The sequence below is a fragment of the Anolis sagrei genome, chromosome X (genome assembly GCF_037176765.1).
Source record: "Anolis sagrei isolate rAnoSag1 chromosome X, rAnoSag1.mat, whole genome shotgun sequence".
In the NCBI taxonomy this organism is placed as follows: Eukaryota; Metazoa; Chordata; class Lepidosauria; order Squamata; family Dactyloidae; genus Anolis; species Anolis sagrei.
In genome coordinates this window covers 71954026-71979850 of record NC_090034.1, presented here as the reverse complement: position 1 = coordinate 71979850, position 25825 = coordinate 71954026, and the positions used below count along the sequence as shown (strand labels likewise).

Genomic DNA, 25825 nt, shown 5'->3' with positions numbered 1-25825 from the left:
GAACTTGCCACAATTTATTATGATCCACACAGTCAAAGGCTTTAGAATAGTCAATGAGCAGAAATAGATGTTTTTCTGAAACTCCCTGCCTTTCTCCATTATCCAGCAGATATTGGCAATCTGGTCTCTCGTTCCTCTGCCTTTTCTAAACCCAGCTTGTACATCTGGCAACTCTCGCTCCATGTATTGCTGGAGTCTTCCTTGCAGGATGTGGATCATTACCTTACTGGCATGAGAAATAAGGGCCACTGTACGGAAGTTTGAGCAGTCTTTCGCATTTCCCTTTTTTGGTACGGTGATATAAGTTGATGCCTGCCCTATTGTAATAAACAGTTCTGGACCATTGACTATGAAGGCATGATGAGAGAGGCAGACCAACCTTAACAAGTGGGCTGTGTGTTCAAATACAAGGTTTACGTTAGAGATTAACCAAAAGATCCGTACAAAATTGGTGGGAGAGGCAGGTAATTAAGATAACAACATGTTGCAAACAGTGCAAGACGGAACAAGGTGTTGAAGGCTGCAGACGGAGCCCCGTCACTTCCAAGTCCTCAGTAACTGCCTACCTCGACTTTACAATTAGATGTAAGAAGAATAGTAATTAAACCACTCAGAGGCCGATGTGACGGAAATGGAGGCCAAGACCCCCTTGTTACACTTCACCCACATCATTATGGCGGCAAAAGCATCAGTCCAGTCCACAGTTTTAGCAACCTGTATTTATATGGGAGACACAAGGTAGTTTTTAAAGCCAAATCGTTGGCCTGAACACTGCAATTGAAAGCTCTCAGCTAAGGCCGCAATGCACCCCTTGGTAATTATCCATTTAAGTCTGACCCAACATTATGATGTCTGGAAAATGGCCAGAAGAGAATTAGCTGTTAGATGGGTGTCTGCAGATACCTAGTAACATTTCCGATGAAAAGGCAGCCGTTTCTAACTCCCCGACCTCCCACCTGTTGCTTTCATTCTACTATTAAGACTACCTTGACATTTATCTCCATAGCTACTCAGAGCTTAGAAAGATTTATTTCTTGGTTGACCGTTTCCATAACTGTAGCCTCCAAGCTTCGTAGCTACAGCTTGAGCATCACTTTTCTGGATATCCAAAATACTCCAAGGTTGTCTACCTCAGAGGATGAGATATGACCATCCTTGCTTTATGGTGGTTCAATGTATACATAGTTTAATGTATTGTCGAAGGCTTTCAAGGCCGGAATCCATGGGTTGTTGTAGGTTTTTCCGGGCTATATGGCCATGTTCTGGAGGCAATTTTTCTCCTGACGTTTCGCCTGCATCTATGGCAAGCATCCTCAGAGGTAATGAGAAAAATTGCCTCCAGAACATGGCCATATAGCCCGGAAAAACCTACAACAACCTATACATAGTTTGTTCCAGGCAGAAAATTATTTAAAATATTGCGTAAAATATTCAGACTATGTGCACAAAATGTACACGAAACATACACATATTTCATGTTTAGATTTGGGTATCTGTGATATCTCATTACATGCAGATAAGCCGTATTCCAAGTTCTAAAAAAAATAAATCCCAAAACTAAAACCAATAGACCTAATTAGACATGACACCTATTTCTTTCTCCCCTTGGTTATTTGGTTATTTAGTTGGGTCCTGACAATCTTCGCAGATGCATCTGGTGGGGACGAGAGACAGGGCCTTCTCAGCGGTGGCCTCTCGACTGTGCCTAGACATATAAGATCGGCTCCCTCCCTCCTGGCTTTTCAAAAAAAAGGTGAAAACCTGGCTTTTTGAGCAGGCCTTCCCAAATATGGCATAGCTAAACGGAATTATGGAACTACTTGATAACACAGTGGAATAACGATTTGACATGGAGATGCTCACGATAATGTTTTAAGGCTTTGTACGGTTTTTATATTTTTTTATTTCATATGCTGTTGTTTTTAACAGAATTTCTTGATTGTTTTTACTTGTTATAATTGTTGAGGCATCAAACTGTTGCCAATTTGTGAACCACGCCGAGTCACCTCTGGACTGAGAGGGGCAGTATATAAATATAGTAAATAAATAAATCTTAACTGAAACTCTATATAAGAAAGACAGGAAGCAGCCTGATACGGTTTGGGTATCCCTGATATGACATGCTTGGGACCAAAAGTATTTGGGTTTTTTTTCCAAATTTTGGAACACCTGTATTTGTATTTACATACCACTACGTTCGGACAGGTAATCTGGACCAGAACCGTTCAGGACTTTAAAGGTTAAAACCAGCACTCTGAAACAATGGAACAATGTCATGAGCCAACAGTGTGATGTGGCAGCAAAAAAATCCAATGGGATTTTTGCCTGCACCAATAGGATCATAGTGTCTAGATCTAGGGAAGTCATGCTACCCCTCTATTCCGCTTTGGTTATGCCTGGCTCGAGAGCTGTACGTGTGAAAAAGATCTTGGAGTCCTCATGGACAACGAGTTAAACATGAGCCAACAATGTGATGTGGCGGCAAAAAAATCCAATGGGATTTTGCCCTGCATCAATAGGAGCATAGTGTCTAGATCTAGGGAAGTCATGCTACCCCTCTATTCTGCTTTGGTTAGACCACACCTGGAATATTGTGTCCAATTTTGGGCACCACAATTCAAGAGAGATATTGACAAGCTAGAATGTGTCCAGAGAAGGGCGACTAAAATGATCAAGGGTCTGGAGAACAAGCCCTATGAGGAGCGGCTTAAGGAGCTGGGCATGTTTAGTCTGAAGAAGAGAAGGCTGAGAGGAGATGTGATAGCCATTTATTTATTTATTTACTTTACTTTACTTTACTTTACTTGTATACCGCAGTTTCTCAGCCTAACAGCCATGTATAAATATGTGAGAGGAAGCCACAGGGAGGAGGGAGCAAGCTTGTTTTCTGCTTCCTTGGAGACTAGGACGCGGAACAATGGCTTCAAACTACAAGAGAGGAGATTCCATCTGAACATGAGGAAGAACTTCCTGACTGTGAGAGCCGTTCAGCAGTGGAACTCTCTGCCACGGAGTGTGGTGGAGGCTCTTCTTTGGAAGCTTTTAAACAGAGGCTGAATGGCCATCTGTCAGGGGTGATTTGAATGCAATATTCCTGCTTCTTGGCAGGGGGTTGGACTGGATGGCCCATGAGGTCTCTTCCAACTCTTTGATTCTATGAGCCAAGTTTTAAACTTTGTTTTTGTTTTTAAATACATTACAACTGTACCCTCAATTCACTTCTGACACGACAAATAAATGAAAATATCTGCTGAATAGGAAATGTCAACAAGTCCTGCTTGTCACACAATCAAGTAACACTCAAGACTTGCTGAAATCCTCTTTTCGACACGGGCATTAAAATACAGGAGTTTTCTCTAGATTTCATCCCGGCAAGCCCAATGCACTCACAGAAGGGTGTTTCAAAGTAGAGCAAGATCATTTTAACTGCTTTGCTTTCCGAAGAGTTTCCTCCGCAGGGACATCCTAGCCCCTACCTTGGCAACACCGATGGGAACAGTTCCTTTAAAGGATAAATTCACACCTATTTATCTTTCGACAGACAGCCGCCCTTTGCCAAGGCAGACTATTTCTGCTGCGTCTGGCCCAACCGTCGCACTTCTCGCTGACAGTGATTCTGCAAAATCTCACACCGAAGGACCTCGCCATAACCTCTTATAAATGAGAGATGCCAGGGATTCAAGCCGAGCCCTTCTGAGTCCGAAGGATGCATTTTGCCTGGGAGGTTACACTTAACTCTCTCTGTAGCTGCAAAGAGTTAAAGATGACCATGCAAAGCAGCTGTCATGACAATACACCAATCCGATGCATATTAATCTGCAAGTCCTGCTGTGCTCAGAGGACGCACTCAATAATTCATTCTCATTTGACCCACTCATAAGACTTCCTCCACTGTAAACAAAGAACTTAAGAAGAAGCCAGTGCCCTCTCTGTTGCTCCTGCTGGACCCATCATCCCTGACCACTAACCATGATGCATGAGTCTGATGGGATCTATGTCTTGCTTTGTTCTACTTGTGAGTAAGAATGCACGCTCACAACCAGACTCTGGAATTTATCACACCAGCCTGACGTCTTATAGCAATTGGGTTGTTTCAGCAAATGGAAACATAGTGTTATTGGAATGATTGCTTTCGCATCTTGCTGCAATTGTTCTATACTGATTCTTTGGAACAAATCAAGAACTTTGGTCCAAAAGAAAGCGCTGGCTGCTGGAGCTGATGAACAACTGCACTGCATCCTGTCAGATCCCCAAAATCTGGAGGAAAGCAAGAGTCATCGCCATCTTGAAGCCAGGCAAAGACCGTAATGACCCAAAAAGCTACAGACCAATCTCCCTGTTGTGCCACCTCTACAAAGTTCTGGAGAGACTTATTTTTCATAGAATTACAAAAAAAATAGACCCATGTCTGATCCCACAGCAAGCTGGCTTCGGAAAAGGCAAAAGCTGCACATCGTAAGTGTTGAACCTGACTCAGCACATAGAAGATGGCTTTGAAAGGAAGCAGATCACAGGAGCGGTCTTCATAGACCTGTCAGCAGCCTATGATACTGTGAACCACCACCTCCTTCTGAGAAAAATGTATAATATCACAAAGGACTGCCACCTCACCCGCCTCATAGGAAACCTGCTACAAAACAGGAGCTTTTTTGTTGAGTTCCAGGGCCAGAGAAGCAGATGGCGGAAACAGAAGAACGGCCTGCCTCAGGGGAGCGTGCTTGCTCCATCCATGTTCAACATTTACACAAATGACCAGCCACTGCCAGAAGGGACAGAGAGCTTCATCTATGCCGACGATCGTGCCATTACTGCTCAAGCAGGGAGCTTTGAGATGGTTGAACAGAAGCTCTCCGAAGCTCTAGGTACTCTTACTGCCTATTACAGGGAAAACCAGCTGATCCCTAATCCATCTAAAACACAGACATGTGCCTTTCATCTCAAGAACAGAGAGGCATCCCGAGCTCTGAAGATCACCTGGGAAGGAATCCCACTGGAGCATTGCAGCGCACCCAAATACCTGGGAGTCACTCTGGACCGTGCTTTTACCTACAAGAAGCACTGCCTGAAGATCAAGCAAAAAGTGGGTGCGAGAAACAATATCATACGAAAGCTGACTGGCACAACCTGGGGCTCACAACCAGATACAGTGAAGACATCTACCCTTGTGCTGTGCTACTCTGCTGCTGAGTATGCATGCCCAGTGTGGAACACATCTCACCATGCTAAAACAGTGGATGTGGCTCTTAATGAGACATGCCGCATTATCACAGGGTGTCTACGCCCTACATCACTGGAGAAATTACACTGCTTAGCCGGTATTGCACCACCTGACATCCGCCGGGAAGTAGCAGCCAATTGTGAAAGGACCAAGGCAGAGACATCTCCAGCCCATCCCCTGTTTAGGTATCAGCCAGCATGTCAACGACTTACATCTAGAAATAGTTTCCTAAGATCTACAGAGACACTCGCTGGAACACCTCAGCAAGCGAGAGTCCAAAAGTGGCAGTCTCAAACCCAGAACCTCAACTAATGGCTGATACCAAATGAGAGACTCCCCCCGGGCACACAGAAGACTGGGCGACTTGGAAGGCGCTGAACAGACTGCGCTCTGGCACCACGAGATGCAGAGCCAACCTTCAGAAATGGGGCTACAAAGTGGAATCCTCGACATGCGAGTGTGGAGAAGAGCAAACCACTGACCACCTGCTGCAATGCAACCTGAGCCCTGCTACATGCACAATGGAGGACCTTCTTGCGGCAGCACCAGAGGCACTCCAAGTGGCCAGCTACTGGTCAAAAGACATTTAATCAACTAACAAACTCACAAAGTTTGTATTTTGTCTGTTTGTTTGCTTTGTTTCTGTTAGAAATGTAATATAATTGACTGGTTGCCCTGACATGACAAATAAAATAACTGGTTCTTTGGTTACGTAATTTCCCATAAACCAGTGTTTCTTGACCTTCCTAATGCCGTGACCCCTTAATACAGTTCTTCATGTTGTCCGAATATCATATACAGTATATTCTGTATATGTATACTACTTTTTAACCCAAGAAAATCTTCTCAAAAGTCAGGGGTTGTCTTATACACGGGTGTAGTCTTATGCATGGGAGTCGTCTTAACTCTATATTTTAACTGGAAAAGTTGGGGGTCGTCTTATACACCCAGTCGTCTTATATGCCGGAATATACCATAATTAATTTTCGTTGCTACTTCATAACTGTAATGTTGCTACTGCTATGAATCATAATGTCAATATCTGATATAAGGCCAACTGCCTAATCAATAAACATTGTTGTTGTTGTTGTTGATATGCAGGATGTATTTTCATTCACTGCACCAAATTTCACACCAATACCCAATACCCCCAAATTTGAATACTGGTGGGTTTTAAGGGTGGAGAGGTGATTTTGTCATTTGGAAGTTGTAGTTGATGGGATTTATAGTTCACCTACAATCAAAAAGCATTCTGAACTCCACCAACGATGGAAATGAACCAAACTTGGCACACAGAACTCTCATGACTAACAGAAAATACTTGGTGGGCACTGACCTTGAATTTTGGAGTTGTAGTTCACCTACATTCAGAGAGCACTGTGGTCTCGAACAATGACAGATCTGGACCAAACTTGGCACAAATACTCAATATGTCCAAATGTGAACACTGGTGGAGTTTCGGGAAAATAGACCTTGACATTTGGGAGTTGTGGTTGCTGGGATTTATAGTTCTCCTACAATCAAAGAGCATTCTGAACCCCACCAACAATAGAATTGGTCCAATCTTCCCAAACAGAACGCCCATGACCAACAGAAATACAGGGTTAGTCAAAATGCATAGGCCAATCTGCCATTCAATTGAATGGCAGATTGGCCTATGCATTTTAACTAACCCTGTACTGTGTTTTCTGATAGTCTTTGGCGACCCCTCTGACACCCCCTTGCGACCCCCCCAGGGGTCTTGACCCCCTTGTTGAGAAACACTGCCATAAATGGTGCATCACCGTGACATGTTTGGCACACACACTGCTAATTTTTCCCTATTTCTTTCACTACGTTGTGCAGTTTCTGTGTTTTTGTGAGACTTTCCCCCACTTTGCAATATTGGGAGAGCAGTAGAAGGAAAGTATTACACACAAAGCAGTGGCAGGACAACAGCAACACTGGATTCACTGGTAGGAAAAGCGACAATCCGATCATGATTCAGGCACAATACAACTACAGCACAGTCACAATGTTGTGCAAGAAGTCCCATCCAAAGGATTGTCTATCCCGCACTTGATCAACCTTGTGTAAAAAAGTCCCCATTATCAGCCACTTTGAGACCCATTTGGGGGAGATAAAGCAAGGTATAAATAATAATAATAATAATAATAATAATAATAACCAGCAGTAATGACACTGAACAAAGAGATAACAGTTTGGAAACTACTGTGTATACTCGAGTATAAGCCGACCCAAATATATGCCAAGGAACCTAGTTTTACCACAAAAACTAGGAAAACGTATTGACTTGAGTATAAGCTGAGGGTGGGAAATGCAGCAACTACTGTTAAATTTCAAAGTAAAAATATGTACCAATCAAATTACATTAATTGAATCATCAGTAGGTTAAATGTTTTTGGATATCTACATAAAACTGTAATTTAAGATCAGACTGTTCAATTCTGATTAAACCATTATTCTAATCTTCTTCAGTGTAAATTTGCTTGCGTATCTTTCCAATAATAATAAATAGAGTAAAATAATAAATGTAATAATAATAGAGTAAAATAATAAATGCAATAAAAATAATAATAGAGTAAAATAATATATATGCAATAATAACAATAATAGACTAAAATAATAAATGTAATAATAAAAATAAATAATAATAATAAAGTTGAATAATGTAATAGAGTAAAATAATAAATGTAACAATACAAATTAATAACACTGTTCAACGGAGAAAAAGCTTCGGGCCTGAAAATAGTTGTTCTGTTATGATTTTGGGGTGCTGAAAACGAAAATGACATTTAAAAATGTATATTGGCTCTAGTTTTTATGATATAAGCAATCACGTGATCACGTATGGTTGAAAAAATGCATGTTGCGACTTACACTATGGAAGATTCTAGAATATTCTAGAAAGTTTGATGACGCAGTATTAGTGCTGTGTGCAAAAGCCAGAAAGCCCTATATAAGGCCAGACTTTTGAACAGTGAGGGTCAGTCAGCTGAAGACTGAGACAGTATCGTTAAACATCGTTTTACATTGTTCTTTTTACTGTAGTTATGCCTCGCACGTGCGTAAATAAAGCACTATGGAAAAAAGATATCAAGGCAAATGGACTCCGTCAATGCTGTCAGACTACTGCTGGAGCATTGTAAGAGACAATCCTTTCCTTGAATACAAAAGAAAAGTCAAGAGAAGCAAACAGGATATAAACTAAAGTCACGATTAAAGCGACATTTAAACTTTCAGACGTTTCAACTGCATTATTTATTTATTTACTTACTTTACTTTACTTATATACCGCAGTTCTCAGCCCAGGGGCGACTCACTGCGGCCTACTAATATAGTTTCTTGCTGCACAAACATAAACAATAGACTAATTAAATAAATATTTCTCATGTATAAACTATTGGCAATATAATTTGACTAAAATTTAGCAAATATTCACGGTTTATATTCATGCAGTAAGATTAGGCGCATTATCATAATATTAACGAATTACCTATTGTGGAGAAAATTGAAATAGCTGTTGCATAAAAACCAGAGCCAATTAACACATTTAATTATTATATTTGAATTCAGCATGTTAAATTTATTAAGAAACGGCACATTTCGTTTCCGAAACTGAGAAAAACTGAAAATTTGTAGAACAGTGTAATAATAGAGTAAAATAATATAATAATAGAGTAAAATAATAAATGTAATAATAATAATAGAGTGAAATAATAAATGTAATAATAAAAATAGAGTAAAATATTAAATGTAATAATAAATATAATAATAGCAGAGTAAAATAATAAATAACCTTGACTCCAAGGTTGACTCCTTGGAGACAACCTAGTCTCCAAGGAAGCAGAAAACAAGCTTGCTCCCTCCTCCCTGTGGCTTCCTCTCACATATTTATACATGGCTATCATATCTCCTCTCAGCCTTCTCTTCTTCAGGCTAAACATGCCCAGCTCCTTAAGCTGCTCCTCATAGGGCTTGTTCTCCAGACCCTTGATCATTTTAGGAGGGCGACTAAAATGATCAATTTATTTATTTATTTATTTCTTGCATTTATTAACCGCCGCTCTCAGCCCTAGGGCGACTCGTGGCGGTGTACAGTACATAAAAGACACTTTACAGAGAAATCAGGACAACAGACTAACATCACTAATACACAACATCTAAATTACACTAAAATAATCCGCTCCGTCATATCGTGGAATCATAATCAATCTCGTCGTCGTAATTCATTCCGGTTGTCATTTCCAGTAACATAGCACTCAGTTGAATGCCTGCTCGAAGAGCCACGTCTTCAGGCCCTTACGAAAGGCCATGAGGGAGGGCGCCTGTCTGATGTTAGCAGGGAGGGAGTTCCACAGCCGGGGGGCCACCACCGAGAAGGCCCTCTCTCTCGTCCCCGCCAGACGTGCCTGTGAGGCAGGCGGGATCGAGAGAAGGGCCTCCCCAGATGATCTCAAGGTCCTCGTGGGCTCATAGGCCGAGATGCGGTCCGCAAGGTATTTTGGGCCGGAACCGTTTAGGGCTTTGTAGGATAACACCAGCACCTTAAATTGGGCCCGGTAGCAAATCGGCAGCCAGTGGAGCTGGAACAACAAGGGCGTTGTATGCTCCCTGCGTCCTGCTCCTGTTAACAACATGGCTGCCGCGCGCTGGACTAGCTGAAGCTTCCGGGCCATCTTTAAGGGCAGCCCCACGTAGAGAGTCTGGAGAACAAGCCCTATGAGGAGCGGCTTAGGGAACTGGGCATGTTTAGCCTGAAGAAGAGAAGGCTGAGAGGAGATATGATAGCCATGTATAAATATGTGAGAGGAAGCCACAGGGAGGAGGGAGCAAGCTTGTTTTCTGCTTCCCTGGAGACTAGGACGCGGAACAATGGCTTCAAACTACAAGAGAGGAGATTCCATCTGAATATGAGGAAGAACTTCCTGACTGTGAGAGCCGTTCAGCAGTGGAACTCCCTGCCCCGGAGTGTGGTGGAGGCTCCTTCTTTGGAAGCTTTTAAGCAGAGGCTGGATGGCCATTTGTCAGGGGTGATTTGAATGCAATATTCCTGCTTCTTGGCAGGGGGTTGGACTGGATGGCCCATGAGGTCTCTTCCAACTCTTTGATTCTATGATTCTATATATCTATGATTCTATGACTCAAGTATAAGCCGAGGGGGGCTTTTTTAGCCTTAAAAAAAGGGCTGAAAAAATTCGGCTTACATTCGAGTATATATGGTATAAAAGTAGACTCGGAGCTCAATCACTGCAACCTGCTCAGTTTGGAGTTACAGCCAGAGGAATAAGACATACAACAAGATCAAATCCTCCATTGTGCTTTGGAAGTTCAGGACTGTCAGGTTTCGTCCTCTTGTGCAAATAGCAGCAGCCGTTCAACCTAATATTCACTCTCTGCTAAGAAGTATCTACAGCAGGATTGCAAATCAAGCTGACAAATGAAGATCCTCATGAACAGAGACAGCTACATAAGACGTATTGGAAAGGAAGGAGTCTGTAGTCTATACTCCTACTGTTCTTCCAATATCTCTATGGGATAAATTTGGATCCTTGGATATTCCTCCCTCTCTCTCTCTCTTTTTAAAAAAGCTTTCAGTCTACTTAATGTTCAGAAATATGCAAACAATCTTCAAAATGCAAAACACAAGCTTGGAACTGATGACTTGACTGCTAAAGTTAGCAGCTTTTCCTCTCGCTCTCCATAAACATCTGAAGAGCAGTTTTCCCACTCTCCCATTATTTCCAAAGTCAACGACCATAAGGACACGGCAACTAAGGTCCCATCTGCACTGCCATCTAATGCATTATATGCTCTGTGTAGATGGAGCCTGAGAAAGTATGACTTAACTCATGCGAAGAAAAGGGCACAAATATGAGAATGAGCACACAGGGAATGAGTACACAGTGGGTCAGAGCTCAGAAAAGTTACTTTGGAGATGAGAACTCCAGAAATCTCCAAGAAGCATTATTATTAAACTAATTTGCATCCTATCTTTCCCGACAAACCAGGACTCAAGGTGGTATCCAAATTAAATTGATCACAATGTAGTTAAAAATACATACAAAGGGTCAAAGGAGCGTTAAATTATAAGCAATAATAAAACACTTTACAACAAACATCTAAAAAGGATATAAAGCAGTTGAAAAAAAAGTGCCATCTAAAATAATGTTGATGTGCTGTCGAAGGCTTTCATGGCCAGAATCATTGGGTTGCTGTGGTTTTCCAGTATGTCTGGCCATATTCCAGAAGCATTCTCTCCTGACGTTTTCCCCACATCTATGGCAAGCATCCTAAGAAGTCTGTTGGAAACTGGGCAAGTGGGGATGATACGAGGGGTATTTTTTAAGTAAGGTCTGTTTTGTTGTAGACACTAGTAGTTCGCGCGCATACCACAACAAGTGTGTGCGTCGTGTACCGGCATGCCTTGGGAACAACTGTGCTCAGTTTCCGCTCTGTAGCTAACCTGTACGGTTCTGTTCTGTGCTTCAAAAATGTTTAAGACTATCAACTCACCCGCCGCATGTGAGGTTCGCTCAGTGATACGGTTTTTGTCAGCAAGGAACCTCATTGACGGATTTGTGAAGTGTACGGTGATACTGTTATGAGTGAAAGCAAAGTGCGTAAGTGGGTATGACAATTCAAAGATGGCTGTGATAACGTCCATGATGAGGACCACTCCGGTCGCCCTTTGATTACAGTGAACTCTTGGTTATCGGAGCAGGCGGCAAGTTTTTATGAAGAGGGTATTTTAAAATTGGTTCAGAGGTATGATAAGTGTTTGAACAAACTTGGCAACTATGTCTAAAAATAGAGTGAAGTATGTACTTTCTGAAAATAAATTTATTTTTTGAAATAAACTTTCGTTGTGTACTTATGTTCAAATGGACCTTACTTTAAAAATACCCCTCGTATATCCCTGGAATGTCCATGGTGGGGAAAAGAACTCTTGTCTGTTGGAGCCAAGTGTGAATGTTGCAATTGGCCAGCTGGATTAGCATTCAATAGCCTGGCAGTTTCAAAGCCTGGCTGCTTCCTGCCTGGGGGAATCCTTTGTTGGGAGGTGTTAACTGGCCCTGATTGTTTCGTGTCTGGAATTCCCCTGTTATTAAAAAAAACCTCTAAAATCAGGACAGTAAATAAAGAGCAACACTCAGAAAACAGGGGAATTACAGAAAACAACCAATTGGGGCCAGAAAAGAAGACAGTTGCATTGGTACATTTCCGTTGTGTCTTTTTATCCCAGGATTTGAAAAGAATGTGTGTATAACAGACATGGGCAAACTTGGACGCTCCAGGTGTTTTGGACTTCAACTCCCACAATTTCTAACAGCCTCAGACTCTTTCCTTTTCCTCCTCAACCGCTTAAGCGGAAAAGGAAAGGGAAAAGGAAGGGGCCTGTGGCTATTAGGAATTGTGGAAGTTGAAGTCCAAAACACCTGGAGAGCCAAAGTGTGCCCATGCCTGGTATATGAACATCCTATGAAAACTTTAGCAATTCAAGTTTAGCAAATGAAATGAACAAGAGGCAAGGAGCAAACAAAGTTCATACCACCAGGTAAAGGTTGTGATGAATGTGAACATATACTATAGTTGGCTCGGCTTTGGAGAAAAACAACAATTTTCCATGTGGTTGTGTGTTTGCGGATGTAAACACGCAGAGGCAGTGCCCTGGAGTACAAATCAAGGCATATTCATCTGGAAGAGAGGACTCAGAGCTCGGCCAATTAACAGCTCTGTATTCAATCAACTGGGCCTTTGTGTTCATAGTAGATGGAAGTCTCTAAAGATAAATCATGATTTCACTGCTCCACGTGCAAAACAATCAGTTCAAGCCTTTGGAACTGCTTGTTGCTCCAAAAGCCCCAGAAACAGCAATGAACTACTTCTACCGTTCCCAAATGTTATGGACCAGGTTAAAAAAACATAAGTCTTGTGACCCCTTAAAGAAAAAATATTATTTGAGAAATGATTATGGAACACTAATAGCTGGAAAGTATTGCCCTGTACACAGCAAACACTTACAAATCCATGAATAAATAAATAAATCTTTAAAACAACACATAGTCTCCAAATCCACCGATTCTACCATCCACAGATTTAATATATGTTTTGTAAAAATCCAGAAATCAAAACTTGATTTGGGCATCTATAATGTAACTAGCTGTCCCCTGCCACACGTTGCTGTGGCCCACATGGGGGGGGGGGGGGTTCTGTCTGGGAGGTTTGGCCCAATTCTATCATTGGTGGTGTTCAGAATGCTCTGTGATTGTAGGTGAACTATAAATCCCAGCAACTATAACTCCCAAATGTCAAGATTCTATTTTCCCCAAACTCCACCAGTGTTCACATTTGGACGTATTGAGTGATTGTGTAGAGTTTGGTCCAGATCCATCAGTTTGAGTCCACAGTGTCCTCTGGATGTAGGTGAACTACAACTCCAAAACTCAAGGTCAATGCTCACCAAACCCTTCCAGTATTTTCTGTTGGTCATGGGAGTTTTGTGTGCTAAGTTTGGTTCAATTCCATCGTTGGTGGGGTTCAGAATGCTCTTTGATTGAAGGTGAACTATAAATCCCAGCAACTACAACTCCCAAATGACAAAATCATAATTTTTTGAGTGATGGTCACTCCTTGTGTTCTGAGACGTTTTGTTGCCAAATTTGGTGTGATTTAGTTCATTGGTTCTTTTGTTTTTAAGGTACTCATGCACAGAGCATTTTTATATAGATGTTCGATGTGGGATTAACACAACTCAAAAACCACTGGACAAACTGACACGAAATTTGGACACAAAACACTTAACAGTCCAACAAGTGTCCATCAACCCTAAACACACACACACACACAAAACCCCAGCAGAACAGACTTAAAAACACCAAAAATACACCATATATACATATACAAATACACTCATATACAGATACACATGCAAACATTCATACACACACGTATATATATGTACAAACACACACAAATATACACAAGCATACATATACATACACACATATATACATGCACCCAAATATACACATACATACACATATATACACACAAATATTCATATAGACAAGTACACACATATACACAATATGCACGTACACATATAAATACACAAGTACACATCCACAGATTTAACATGTTTTTTAAAAATTCAGAAATCAAAACTTGATTTTGGCATCTATATAAATAAAAATGTAATGTTCGTTGTGGGATTAACCTAACTCAAAAGCCACTGGACAAACTGACACGAAATTTGGACGCAAAACACTTAACAGTCCAACGAGTGTCCATCAACCCTAAACACACACACACACACACACAAAACCCCAGCAGAACAGACTTAAAAACCCCAAAAATACACCATATATACATATACAAATACACTCATATACATATACACATGCACACATTCATACACACACACGTATATATATGCACAAACACACACAAATATACACAAGCATACATATACATACACACATATATACATGCACCCAAATATACACATACATACACATAGGTAAAGGTAAAGGTAGTCCCCTGACATTAAGTCCAGTCATGTCTGACTCTGGAGTGTGGTGCTCATCTCCATTTCTAAGCCGAAGAGCCAGCGTTGTCCATAGACACCTCCAAGGTCATGTGGCTGGCATGACTGCATGGAGCGCCGTTACCTTCCCGCCGGAGCGGTACCTATTGATCTACTCACATTTGCATGTTTTCGAACTGCTAGGTTGGCAGAAGCTAGGGCTGACAGCGGAAGCTCACGCCGCTCCCCGGAATCGAACCTGCGACCTTTCGATCAACAAGCTCAGCAGCTCAGTGCTTTAACCCACTGCGCCACCGGGGGCTCCAATATACACATACATATACATATATACACACAAATATTCATATAGACAAGTACACACATATACACAATATGCACGTACACATATAAATACACAAATATATACACAAATATTTACACACACATAAACACATATACACAGACTGGGCCACAGCAGCGCATGGCAGGGGGCAGCTAGTATAATAATTTCATAAAATATAATATCATTTTACTACACTTTTATATATAAGGCGACTTGAGCATCCATGGATTTTGGCGTACTGTTTAGTTGTATTTTGTACAAGAAAGAGAGAAATCAATACCTTGGACCATTCATTACACAGAAAACCCACTGGGATCCCCATATCAAAACTACATTCTTAATGGCTGGCCAGAATGCTAAGATAACACACCAAACGGCCCTTTTTCTACATAAAGCAACACAACTGAGAACTGCGTATTTGGAGGCGATTGGGGTAAACTGTAGGGGTGACGCAGATATCCGAAGTATATTGGGATTGTGTAATAGCTGGTCTATTTTAACCTTTGTCCTTAACTTCTGTGGTATGAAGTTAATTAAAAATGATATTTTTAATTATCTTTGACTTTTAACTTAATCAAGTTTTAATGTATGTTCACTATTACAGGAGTTTTAGGACAGTGATTAGTGTCTATTTGTGTATTTTCTTGTTTTTGTCTTTTACTGTTGATATGGTCAGTGGACTAATCAATAAACTTTACACAAGTATTTTGGTATCGGCAGGAGATCCTGGAACTAAACCCAAGTAGATACCAAGGACTCTGGCCCTGAAGATACCAAATCCTATCTGATTTTGGATGCTAAGAAGGGTCCTACTAAAAATACCAAGGATTGTATGCAACATTTCAAAAGATGGAGCTGGCAAAATCATATCTGAGTATTCCTTCCCTAAGAAAACCCTATGAAATTCTTGGAGTCAACACTAGTCAACAAGGACCTTAAAGCAGTGGTTCTCCACCTTCCTAATGCCGCGACCCCTTGATATAGTTGCTCATGTTGTGGTGACCCCCAACCATAACATTTTTGTTGGTACTTTATAACTGTAAGTTTGCTATTGTTATGTAAATATCTGATATGCAGGATGTATTTTCATTCACTGGACCAAATTTGGCACACGTACCCAATATACTGGTGGGATTGGGGGAGGGGGTGATTTTGTCATTTGGGAGTTGTAATTGCTGGGATTTATAGTTAACCTACAATCAAAGAGCATTCTGAACCCCACCAATGATGGAACTGAACCAAACGTGACATACAGAACTCTCATGACCAAACAAAAATACTGGGTTTGGTGGGCGCTAACCTTGAGTTTGGGATTTGTAGGTCACCTACATTCAGAGAGCACTGTGGACTCAAACAATGATGAATCTGGGCCAAACTTGGCATTGAATACTCAATATACCCAAAATGTGAACACTGGTGGAGTTTGGGAAAAATAGACCTTGACATTTGGGAGTTGTAGCTGCTGGGAATTTTAGTTCACCTACAATCAAAGAGCATTCTGAACCCCACCAATGATTGAAATTTCCCACATAGAACCCCCATGACCAACAGACAATACTGTGTTCTCTGATGGTCCTTGGCGACCCCTCTGACACCCCTTCGCGACCCCCACAAGGGTCCCGACCCCCAGGTTGAGAAACACTGCCTTAAAGACACATGAGATATACAAGGATCCCTGAACAGCTTAAAGGCACCAGATTCTTCTGCTCTTGAAAACTAAGCAGGATCAGACCTGGTTAGCAGTTAGATTGGAGACAGCCAAAAAATCCCAGGTGCTGTAGGCTATATTTCAGAAGAAGTTGGTGGCAAAGCCACCTCTGAATATTCCTTGCTGAAGGACACCCTATAAAATTTATGGACATGCCATAAGTCAACAAGCAATGTGAAAGCACATACCCACACACTTGAACAAGAGGCACACAAGACCATTCAAAGCATCATTCCTCACAAAGCACAAGAGGTAAGCCTATATGTTACCTACCAAAGGAGCGTTTCCCAAGGAATAGCCATTGGGTGACCTTGGGAAAGTCTCAGTTTCTAAGTCTTAGAGCAGTGGTTCCCAACCTTGCGAATGCCGTGACCCCTTAATGCCGTTCCCTATGTTGTAGTGACCCCCAACCATAATATTGTTTTCGTTGCTACTTGATCCCTGTCATTTTAGTACGGTTATAAATCGCAATGTAAATATCCGATACGCAGGATGGATTTTCATTCACTGGACTAAATTGAGCACAAATACCCAATATGCCCAAATGTGAATGCTAGTGGGGTTGGGGGGGGGAGGATTGAGTTTGTCATTTGGGAGTTGTAGTTGCTGGGATTTATAGTTCGCCTATAATCAAAGAGCATTCTGAACTCCACCAGCAATGGATTTGAACTGAACTTACCACACAAAACTCCCATGACCAACAGAAAACACAGGAAGGGTTTGGTGGGCATTGACCTTGATTTTGGGAGTTGTAGTTCACCTATATCCAGAGGAGTGTTGTGGATTCATGCAATGATGTATCTGGACCAAACTTGGCATAAATACTCAATATGTCCAAATGTGAACACTGGTGGAGTTTCGGGAGAATAGACATTGACATTTGGGAGTTGTAGTTGTTGGGGTTTATAGTTCACCTACAATCAAAGAGCTTTCTGAACTCCACCAATGATAGAATTGGACCTAACTTTCCACACAGAACCCAGATGACCAAGAGAAAATACTGTGTTTTCGGATGGTCTTTGGCGACCCCTTGAACACCCTCTCGCGACCCCCCCAGGGGTCCCGACCCCCAGGTTGAGGAATAATAATATAATAATAAAACTTTATTTATACTCCGCTACCGTCTCCCCAAGGGACTCGGTGCGGCTTACATGAGGCCGAGCCCATAGAACAACAATAATAAAAGCAATAACAAAACATCAATACAAAACAATCATAATAAATCTCATAAACAAAAAATAAACAGTAGCAGTAACAACAAGCATTTAAAAATCTATGGCTGGGCCAAATGTGATAATTAAAAATTAAAAAATAATGCTGGGCATGAACAAGGTAATATACTGGGACAGAATTTTCGGCAAGAGATGGGGCGAGCAAACGATCCTAAATCACTGGGTTGTTGTAGGTTTTTCCGGGCTATATGGCCATGATCTAGAGGCATTTTCTCCTGATGTTTCACCCACATCTATGGCACATCCATGTTGGGACGCACACACACACACACACACACAAGCTCCTGCTGTCAGCCCCAGCTCCTGCCAACCTAGCAGTTCAAAAACATGCAAATGTGAGTAGATCAACAGGTTTATTTGGTTGTTGTTTTTTTTTGTCGTGTCAGGAGCGACCTGAGAAACTGCAAGTCGCTTCTGGTGTGAGAGAATTGGCTGTCTGCAAGGACGTTGCCCAGGGGACGCCCGGATGATTTGATGTTTTATCATCCTTGTGGGAGGCTTCTCTCATGTCCCCGCATGAGGAGCTGGAGCTGACAGAGGGAGCTCATCCGCCTCTCCCCGGATTCGAACCTGCGACCTGTCCGTCTTCAGTCCTGCCGGCACAGGGGTTTAACCCACTGCACCACCAGGGGCGCAGTGGGTTAATAGGTACCACACCGACAGGATGGTAATGGTGCTCCATGCAGTCATGCCGGCCACGTGACCTGGGAGGTGTTTATGGACAACGCCGGCTCTTCGGCTTAAAAATTGAGATGAGCACCAATGCCCAGAGTCGGACACAACTGGACTTAATGTCAGGAGAAAACCTTTACCTACATAAACATATATATGGATATATGGATGTTTTGGATAGCATAGGGAAAGGATAATACCCCTGTGTTGTTTGTTTTGCTGTCTGTACCCCTATTGGGACATACACACACACATCAACAAGATATCCCATTATGTCCATACAAGCAGGGGTGTCCCAACAGCGGCACAGACAGCAAAACAAACACCATAAGGGTATTATTCCTTTCCTATGCTATCCAAACTGTGTATGTATGTATGTATACACACGCACGCACGCACATATATAAACATATACATGTTTGTATGTATGTATATGCATGCTTTGGATAGCATAGGGAAGGGATAACACCCCTGTGGTGTTTGTTTTGCTGTTAGGACAAACATGCACGCATCTCCAGGGTATCCCAGCTTTGGATAGCACAGGGAAGGGTGAACACCCCTGTGGGGTTTCCTTTGCTGTCTGTGCCCCTGCTCAGACGGTTTCACCCCTCTTTCTCTCCCTGTGAGAACTGGATTTTGAATGTGGCTTGTTGTTGCAAGTTGCAAGTTTATTCGATGCTTAGACCATAGGTCTTTCACATACAAGTCAAGGCAAATAAATAAATACATGAACACCAGATTATCAAATACAATATAAAATACACAATAAAATCCTATAAATCATTAAAATGCTACATATATCGACGGCAAGATGCACCTTTAAAATACTACATAATGTGTAGACCAGTGTTTCTCAACCTGGGGGTCGGCACCCCTGGGGGGGTCGCGAGGGGGTGTCAAAGGGGTCACCAAAGACTATCAAAAACACACAGTATTTTCTGTTGATTATGAGGGTTCTGTGTGATAAGTTTGGCCAAACTGGTGGGCTTCAGAATGCTCTCAGATTGCAGGTGAACTATACATTCCAGCAACTATAACTCCCAAATGTCAAGGTCTATTTTCCCCAAACTCCACCAGTCTTCACATTTGGGCATATTGAGTATTCGTGCCAAGTTTGGTCCAGATACATCATTGTTTGAGTTCACAGTGCTCTCTGGATGTAGGTGAACTACAGCTCCCAAATTCAAGGTCAATGCCCACCAAACCCTTCCAGCATTTTCTGTTGGCCATGAGAGTTATGCTCCTCATGCGGGGACATGAGAGAAGTCTCCCACAAGGATGATAAAAACATCAAATCATCCGGGCATCCCCTGGGCAACGTCCTTGCAGACGGCCAATTCTCTCACACCAGAAGCGACTTGCAGTTTCTCAAGTCACTCCTGACACGACAAAAAAAGAGAGTTATGTGTGCCAAGTCTGGTTCAATTGCTTCGTTTGGTGGAGTTCAGAATGCTCTTTGTATTTAAATGAACTATAAATCCCAGCAACTACAACTCCCAAATGACAAAATCAATCCCCTCACCCAACCCCACCAGTATTCAAATTTGGGCATATTGGGTATTTGTGCCAAATTTGGTCCAGCAATTGAAAATACATCCTGCATATCAAATATTTGCATTATGATTCATAACGTTAGCAAAATTACAGTTATGGAGTCGCAACAAAAATAATGTTGTGGTTGGGGGTCACCACAACATGAGGAACTGCATTAAGGGGTCGCAGCATTAGGAAGGCTGAGAACCACTGGTGTAGACTCATACCTGCGTAATTAAAAACCAAGTAAAAGCAAATAGATACAACATTATTAAAACTACACAAACAGCCACCTGGGAAGGAATCCCACTGGAGCATTGCAGCGCACCCAAATACCTGGGAGTCACTCTGGACCGTGCTCTTACCTAAAAGAAGCACTGCCTGAACATCAAGCAAAAAGGTGGGTGCTAGAAACAATATCATACGAAAGCTGACTGGCACAACCTGGGGATCACAACCAGATACAGTGAAGACATCTGCCCTTGCGCTGTGCTACTCTGCTGCTGAGTATGCATGCCCAGTGTGGAACACATATCACCACACTAAAACAGTGGATGTGGCTCTTAATGAGACATGCCGCATTAACACGGGGTGTCTGCGCCCTACACCACTGGAGAAATTACACTGCTTAGCCGGTATTACACCACCTGACATCCGCCGGGAAGTAGCAGCCAATAGTGAAAGGACCAAGGCAGAGACATCTCCAGCTCATCCCGTTTGGGTATCAGCCAGCACGCCAACGACTTAAATCTAGACATAGTTTTCTAAGATCTACAGAGACACTCGCTGGAACACCTCAGCAAGCGAGAGTCCAAAAGTGGCAGGCTCAAACCCAGCACCTCAACCAATGGCTGATACCAAATGAGAGACTCCCTCCTGGGCACACAGAAGACTGGGCGACTTGGAAGGCATTGAACAGACTGCGCTCTGGCACCACGAGATGCAGAGCCAACCTTCAGAAATGGGGCTACAAAGTAGAATCCACGACATGTGAGTGTGGAGAAGAGCAAACCACTGACCACCTGCTGCAATCCAACCTGAGCCCTGCCACATGCACAATGGAGGACCTTCTTGCAGCAACACCGGAAGCACTCCAAGCAGCCAGATACTGGTCAAAGGACATTTAACCAGCTACCAAAGTCACAAGTTGTGTATTTTTCTGTATGTTTGCTTTGTTCTGTTAGAAATGTAATATAATGGACTGGTTGCTCTGACATGACAAATAAATGAAGTTGAAAGCATCCCCAGCACAGTCAACTGCAATATCAGAGATTAGTTTTGCCCGGATTTTCTGTGCTGCCAGGGCAAAAAGAGACACCTTATGAGTAACCACGGGGTTAGTGTCAGCCAAGAGATAGAAAATCTTTTCGGACACAGTGTTGGTCTGAAGGAGGTGAAGAATAAACCCGAGTATTTTGGTTCTCGGATCAGAATACAAAGGGCAGAAAAGCAAGTAGTGAGGCAGATCCTCAATTTCCGGGGCCCCGCAAACACATAAACGAAGAGCCAGAGGGGTGCCCGTATATCTGCCATCAATCACTGCTGTGGGCATACTTTGAAAACGAAGGGCAGTGAAGGCTTGTCTAAGTTTTGGAAATGTGAGCTTAGTCAGGTAGATAGCCCCATCATGGTCAAGTTTGTTGTTGAAACAAGGATTGGAGAGAAAGCGTCAGTGGAGACCCCTTTCCCTCATGCTAGTAACTCTTCCAGGAATGGATTTCCCTTCCAAGGGGAAGATTTCACTCCCTTTCTGTTGCCTCACCCCCCGTTCTTAACTAGAGGTTGTTTGTAAGTCGGATGTTTGCGATTCGAGGACTGCCTGTAGCAGATTCCCACTGTCAACAGGGCTGGAAAAGTAATTTTCAGACTCACATATAACCAGCAGTCGACCTGATCCACAAAGTCTCACAAATAAGTGTCTTGGGATGACATTTTCCAGAGAAGAGCAAGGTTATAACCTTGGCACACTTTCGGTTTATCCCGACATACCCAAATTACATACCCAGCTTCATGAGGCAGGCCAGCAGGATCCACAGGGCGATCTCAAAGGGGATGCGGACGTGCTTGTACTCGATGCCCACGACGGGGAACGGCTTGCGCGGCTTGCTGTGTTTGGTGGTGGTCGTGTTCTGGGGGTGCGTGGCCCCCGGCTGGGTGTCTTGGGGGACCGGCGGCGGGGCGACGGTGATGCTCTCCATGGCAGCGATGAGGGCCTTGGAGGCGTGGGCCGGCGGGGTCACGATCACCGGGTTGGGCTGCGACCCGCTGCTGTGCAACACGGGCAACAGTCCCAGGAGGGCTGCCACCCCAAAAAGGAAGGGCAAGGCCCGGAAAGAGCAGGGAGCCCCTAGGAAGTTGGCTGCCATGTTGCTGCTGTCCTGGGCAGATCCTAAAAAGGTGTGTGTTCAGGAGAATATCTAGGTGTCATTGGACGAAAGAGGGCAGGGCAGAAGGAGATGCCTTGCGGAAGAAAACCACTCGGAGAGGATGGAGGGGGAAAGCAGGCATAATATCCAGAGGTCCGGCTTTAGATCTGGGGTTTGGGGACTTCAGACCCCTTTTAACCCGACCCTCCCCAAAACACCCCTTTTTTAAATAGTGATGGGGAAAATTAGGTAGCGAAAAGAAAGGGACGGAGGAACTAAAGGGTCCCAAAGACCTTTCTATACTTTGGAAGCTAGGAGGATCTGGAGGGAGATGAAGGGGCTTCAAGGAGGATCTCTAGAGTATAGAGAGAAATATAGGGGTCCTCAAGACCTTTCCCGCATGAAAGGGGATTCCAGGAGGATATCTCTACTGGTTTTGGGGAGAAATATAGAAATCGGGTCCCCAAAAGGTTTGGAAAAGGAAGGGATGGAGAAAACAAAGGGTCCCCAAGACCTTGCTATAGTTTGGAAGCTAGGAAGGTCTGGAGAGAGAGGAAGGGGCTTTAAGGAGAATGTCTAGTATTTTGGAGAGAAATTAAGGGGTCCCCAAGACTTTTCTAGCATGGAAGGGGCTTGCAAGAGGATCTCTAGAGGATGGAGAGAAATATAGGGGTCCCCAAGACCTTTCTAGCATAGAAGGGGCTTCCAGGAGGATCTCTAGAGGATGGAGAGAAGTTAAAGGGTCCTCAAGACCTTCCTAGCATAGAAGGGGCTTCCAAGAGGATCTTTAGAGGATGGAGAGAAGTTAAAGGGTCATCAAAACCTTCCTAGCATAGAAGGAGCTTCCAGGAGGATCTTTAGAGGATGGAGAGAAGTTAAAGGGTTCCTCAAGATCTTCCTAGAATGGGAGGGGCTTCCAGGAGGATATCTCCACTGGTTTGGGGGAGAAATGGGGAAATTGGGTTCTCAAAAAGGTTTGGAAAAGGAAGGGATGGAGAAACCAAAGGGTCTCCAAGACTTTTCTATAGTTTGGAAGCTAGGAGGGTTTGGGGAGAGAGAGAGGAAGGGGCTTCCAGGAGGATGTCTAGAGGATGGAGAGAAAAATAGGGGTCCTCAAGAGCTTTTTAGGGTGGAAGGAGCTTCCAGGAAAATCTCTGGAGTATGGAAAGAAATATAGGGCTCCCCAAGACCTTTCTAGCATGGAAGGGACTTCCAGGTGGATCTCTAGAGGATGGAGAGAAGTTAAGGGTTCCTCAAGAACTTCCTAGAATGGGAGGGGCTTCCAGGAGGATATCTCCACTGGTTTGGGGGAGAAATGGGGAAACTGGGTTCTCAAAAAGGTTTGGAAAAGAAAGGTATGGAGAAACCAAAGGGTCCCCAAGACTTTTCTATAGTTTGGAAGCTAGGAGGGTTCGGAGAGAGAGAGGAAGCTGCTTCCAGGAGGATGTCTAGAGTATGGAGAGAAAAATAGGGGTCCTCAAGACCTTTTTAGGGTTGAAGGGGCTTCCAGGAGGATGGAGAGAAATTAAGGGGTCATCAAGACCTTTCTAGCACGGAAGGGGCTTCAAGAAGGATCTCTAGAGGATGGAGAAAAATTAAGGGGTCACCAAGACTTTTCTAGTATGGAGGGGGCTTCAAGAGGGATCTCTAGAATATGGAGAGAAATGGGGGTCCTCAAGACCTTTTAAGGGTGGAAGGGGCTTCAAGAAGGATCTCTAGAGGATGGAGAAAAATTAAGAGGTCACCAAGACCTTTCTAGTATGGAAGGGGCTTTCAGGGGGATCTCTGGAGAATGGAGAGAAATTAAGGGGTTGTGAACACCTTCCAAGCATGGAAGGGGCTTCCAGGAAGATATCTCCACTGGTTTGGGGGAGAAATAGGGAAATTGGGTTCCCAAAAAGGTTTGGAAAAGAAAGGTATGGAGAAACCAAAGACTTTTCTATAGTTTGGAAGCTAGGAGGGTCTGGAGAGAGAGAGGAAGATGTCTAGCGGAGAGAGATTAAGGGGTCCCCAAGACCTTCCTAAAGGTGGAAGGGGCTTCCAGGAGTATCTCTCACCTAGGCTTGATGAGAAATAGGGACATTCGGGTCCCCAAAAGGTTTGGAAAAGGAAAAGATGGGAAGTGAAGGGTCCTTGAGCCCTTCCTAGGGGTGGAAGGGCTGTCAAGGAGGATCACCCTTCTTTGGGGAGAGAGGAAGACCTTCCTAGCGCGGTGGGGGCTTCAAGGAGGGTCTCCCCACTGGATCTGGAGAGAAATAAGGAAGTGAGGCACCCAAAGGGCTTCCAAAGGGGGTCCCCAAGACCTTTCTAGCGCGGATGCGGCTTCCGGCGGGCCATGGCTCCCAAGGAAGGCTGAGCAAGGAGGCGAAGGGCACGCACAGCCCCGGCAAGGACGGCAGGGAAGCGGGTCGTTCCTGGAGGAGAGAGAGAGAGAGAGAGAGAGCGAGGAGGCAGAGGGAGGAAGCCGAGCCTGTTCCGGATCCTCGTGGAACCGCAGCGTTGCAGCTCCGCCCGGAGGATCCTCCTCCTCCTCCTCTACCCGGGCCCCGCCCTCACCGTGCGCGCTCCCGCCTCCTCCCACGGACGCGCGCGCTCTGCCCAGGCAAAAGGGAAAGGCTCAGCTTCACGGGAGACCTGATGCGGCTTCATAGAATCATAGAATCAAAGAGTTGGAAGAGACCTCCTGGGCCATCCAGTCCAACCCCCTGCCAAGAAGCAGGAATATTGCATTCAAACCACCCCTGACAGATGGCCATCCAGCCTCTGTTTCAAAGCTTCCAAAGAAGGAGCCTCCACCACACTCCGGGGCAGAGAGTTTGGGAATTATAGTTCACCCACATCCAGTGAACTATGGACTCAAACAATGATGGATCTGGACCGAACCTGACACGAATATTCCATATGCCCAAATATGAACACAGATGGAATTTGGAGAATTTGGAGGAGGGCGACTAAAATGATCAAGGGTCTGGAGAACAAGCCCTATGAGGAGCAGCTTAAGGAGCTGGGCATGTTTAGCCTGAAGAAGAGAAGGCTGAGAGGAGATATGATAGCCATGTATAAATATGACAGATGGCCATCCAGCCTCTGTTTCAAAGCTTCCAAAGAAGGAGCCTCCACCACACTCCGGGGCAGAGAGTTTGGGAATTATAGTTCACCCACATCCAGAGAGCACTGTGGACTCAAACAATGATGGATCTGGACCAAACCTGACACGAATATTC

The 25825-nt window shown here is 43.7% G+C and overlaps 1 protein-coding gene across 3 annotated transcripts in view; it reads right to left on the bottom strand.

The window, feature by feature from the left end:
* The window catches only part of SLC9A1 (solute carrier family 9 member A1), a 185105-nt gene extending 159960 nt beyond the window's left edge, over positions 1-25145 (bottom strand). For all 3 annotated transcript variants that reach the window (XM_060784525.2, XM_060784526.2, XM_060784527.2), the window contains exon 1: positions 22238-25145. In XM_060784525.2, the coding sequence (XP_060640508.2) occupies positions 22238-22601 (364 nt within the window). In that variant the 5' untranslated portion in view covers positions 22602-25145. The remainder of the gene's footprint in view (positions 1-22237) is intronic.
* Between the last annotated feature and the right edge of the window lie 680 nt (positions 25146-25825).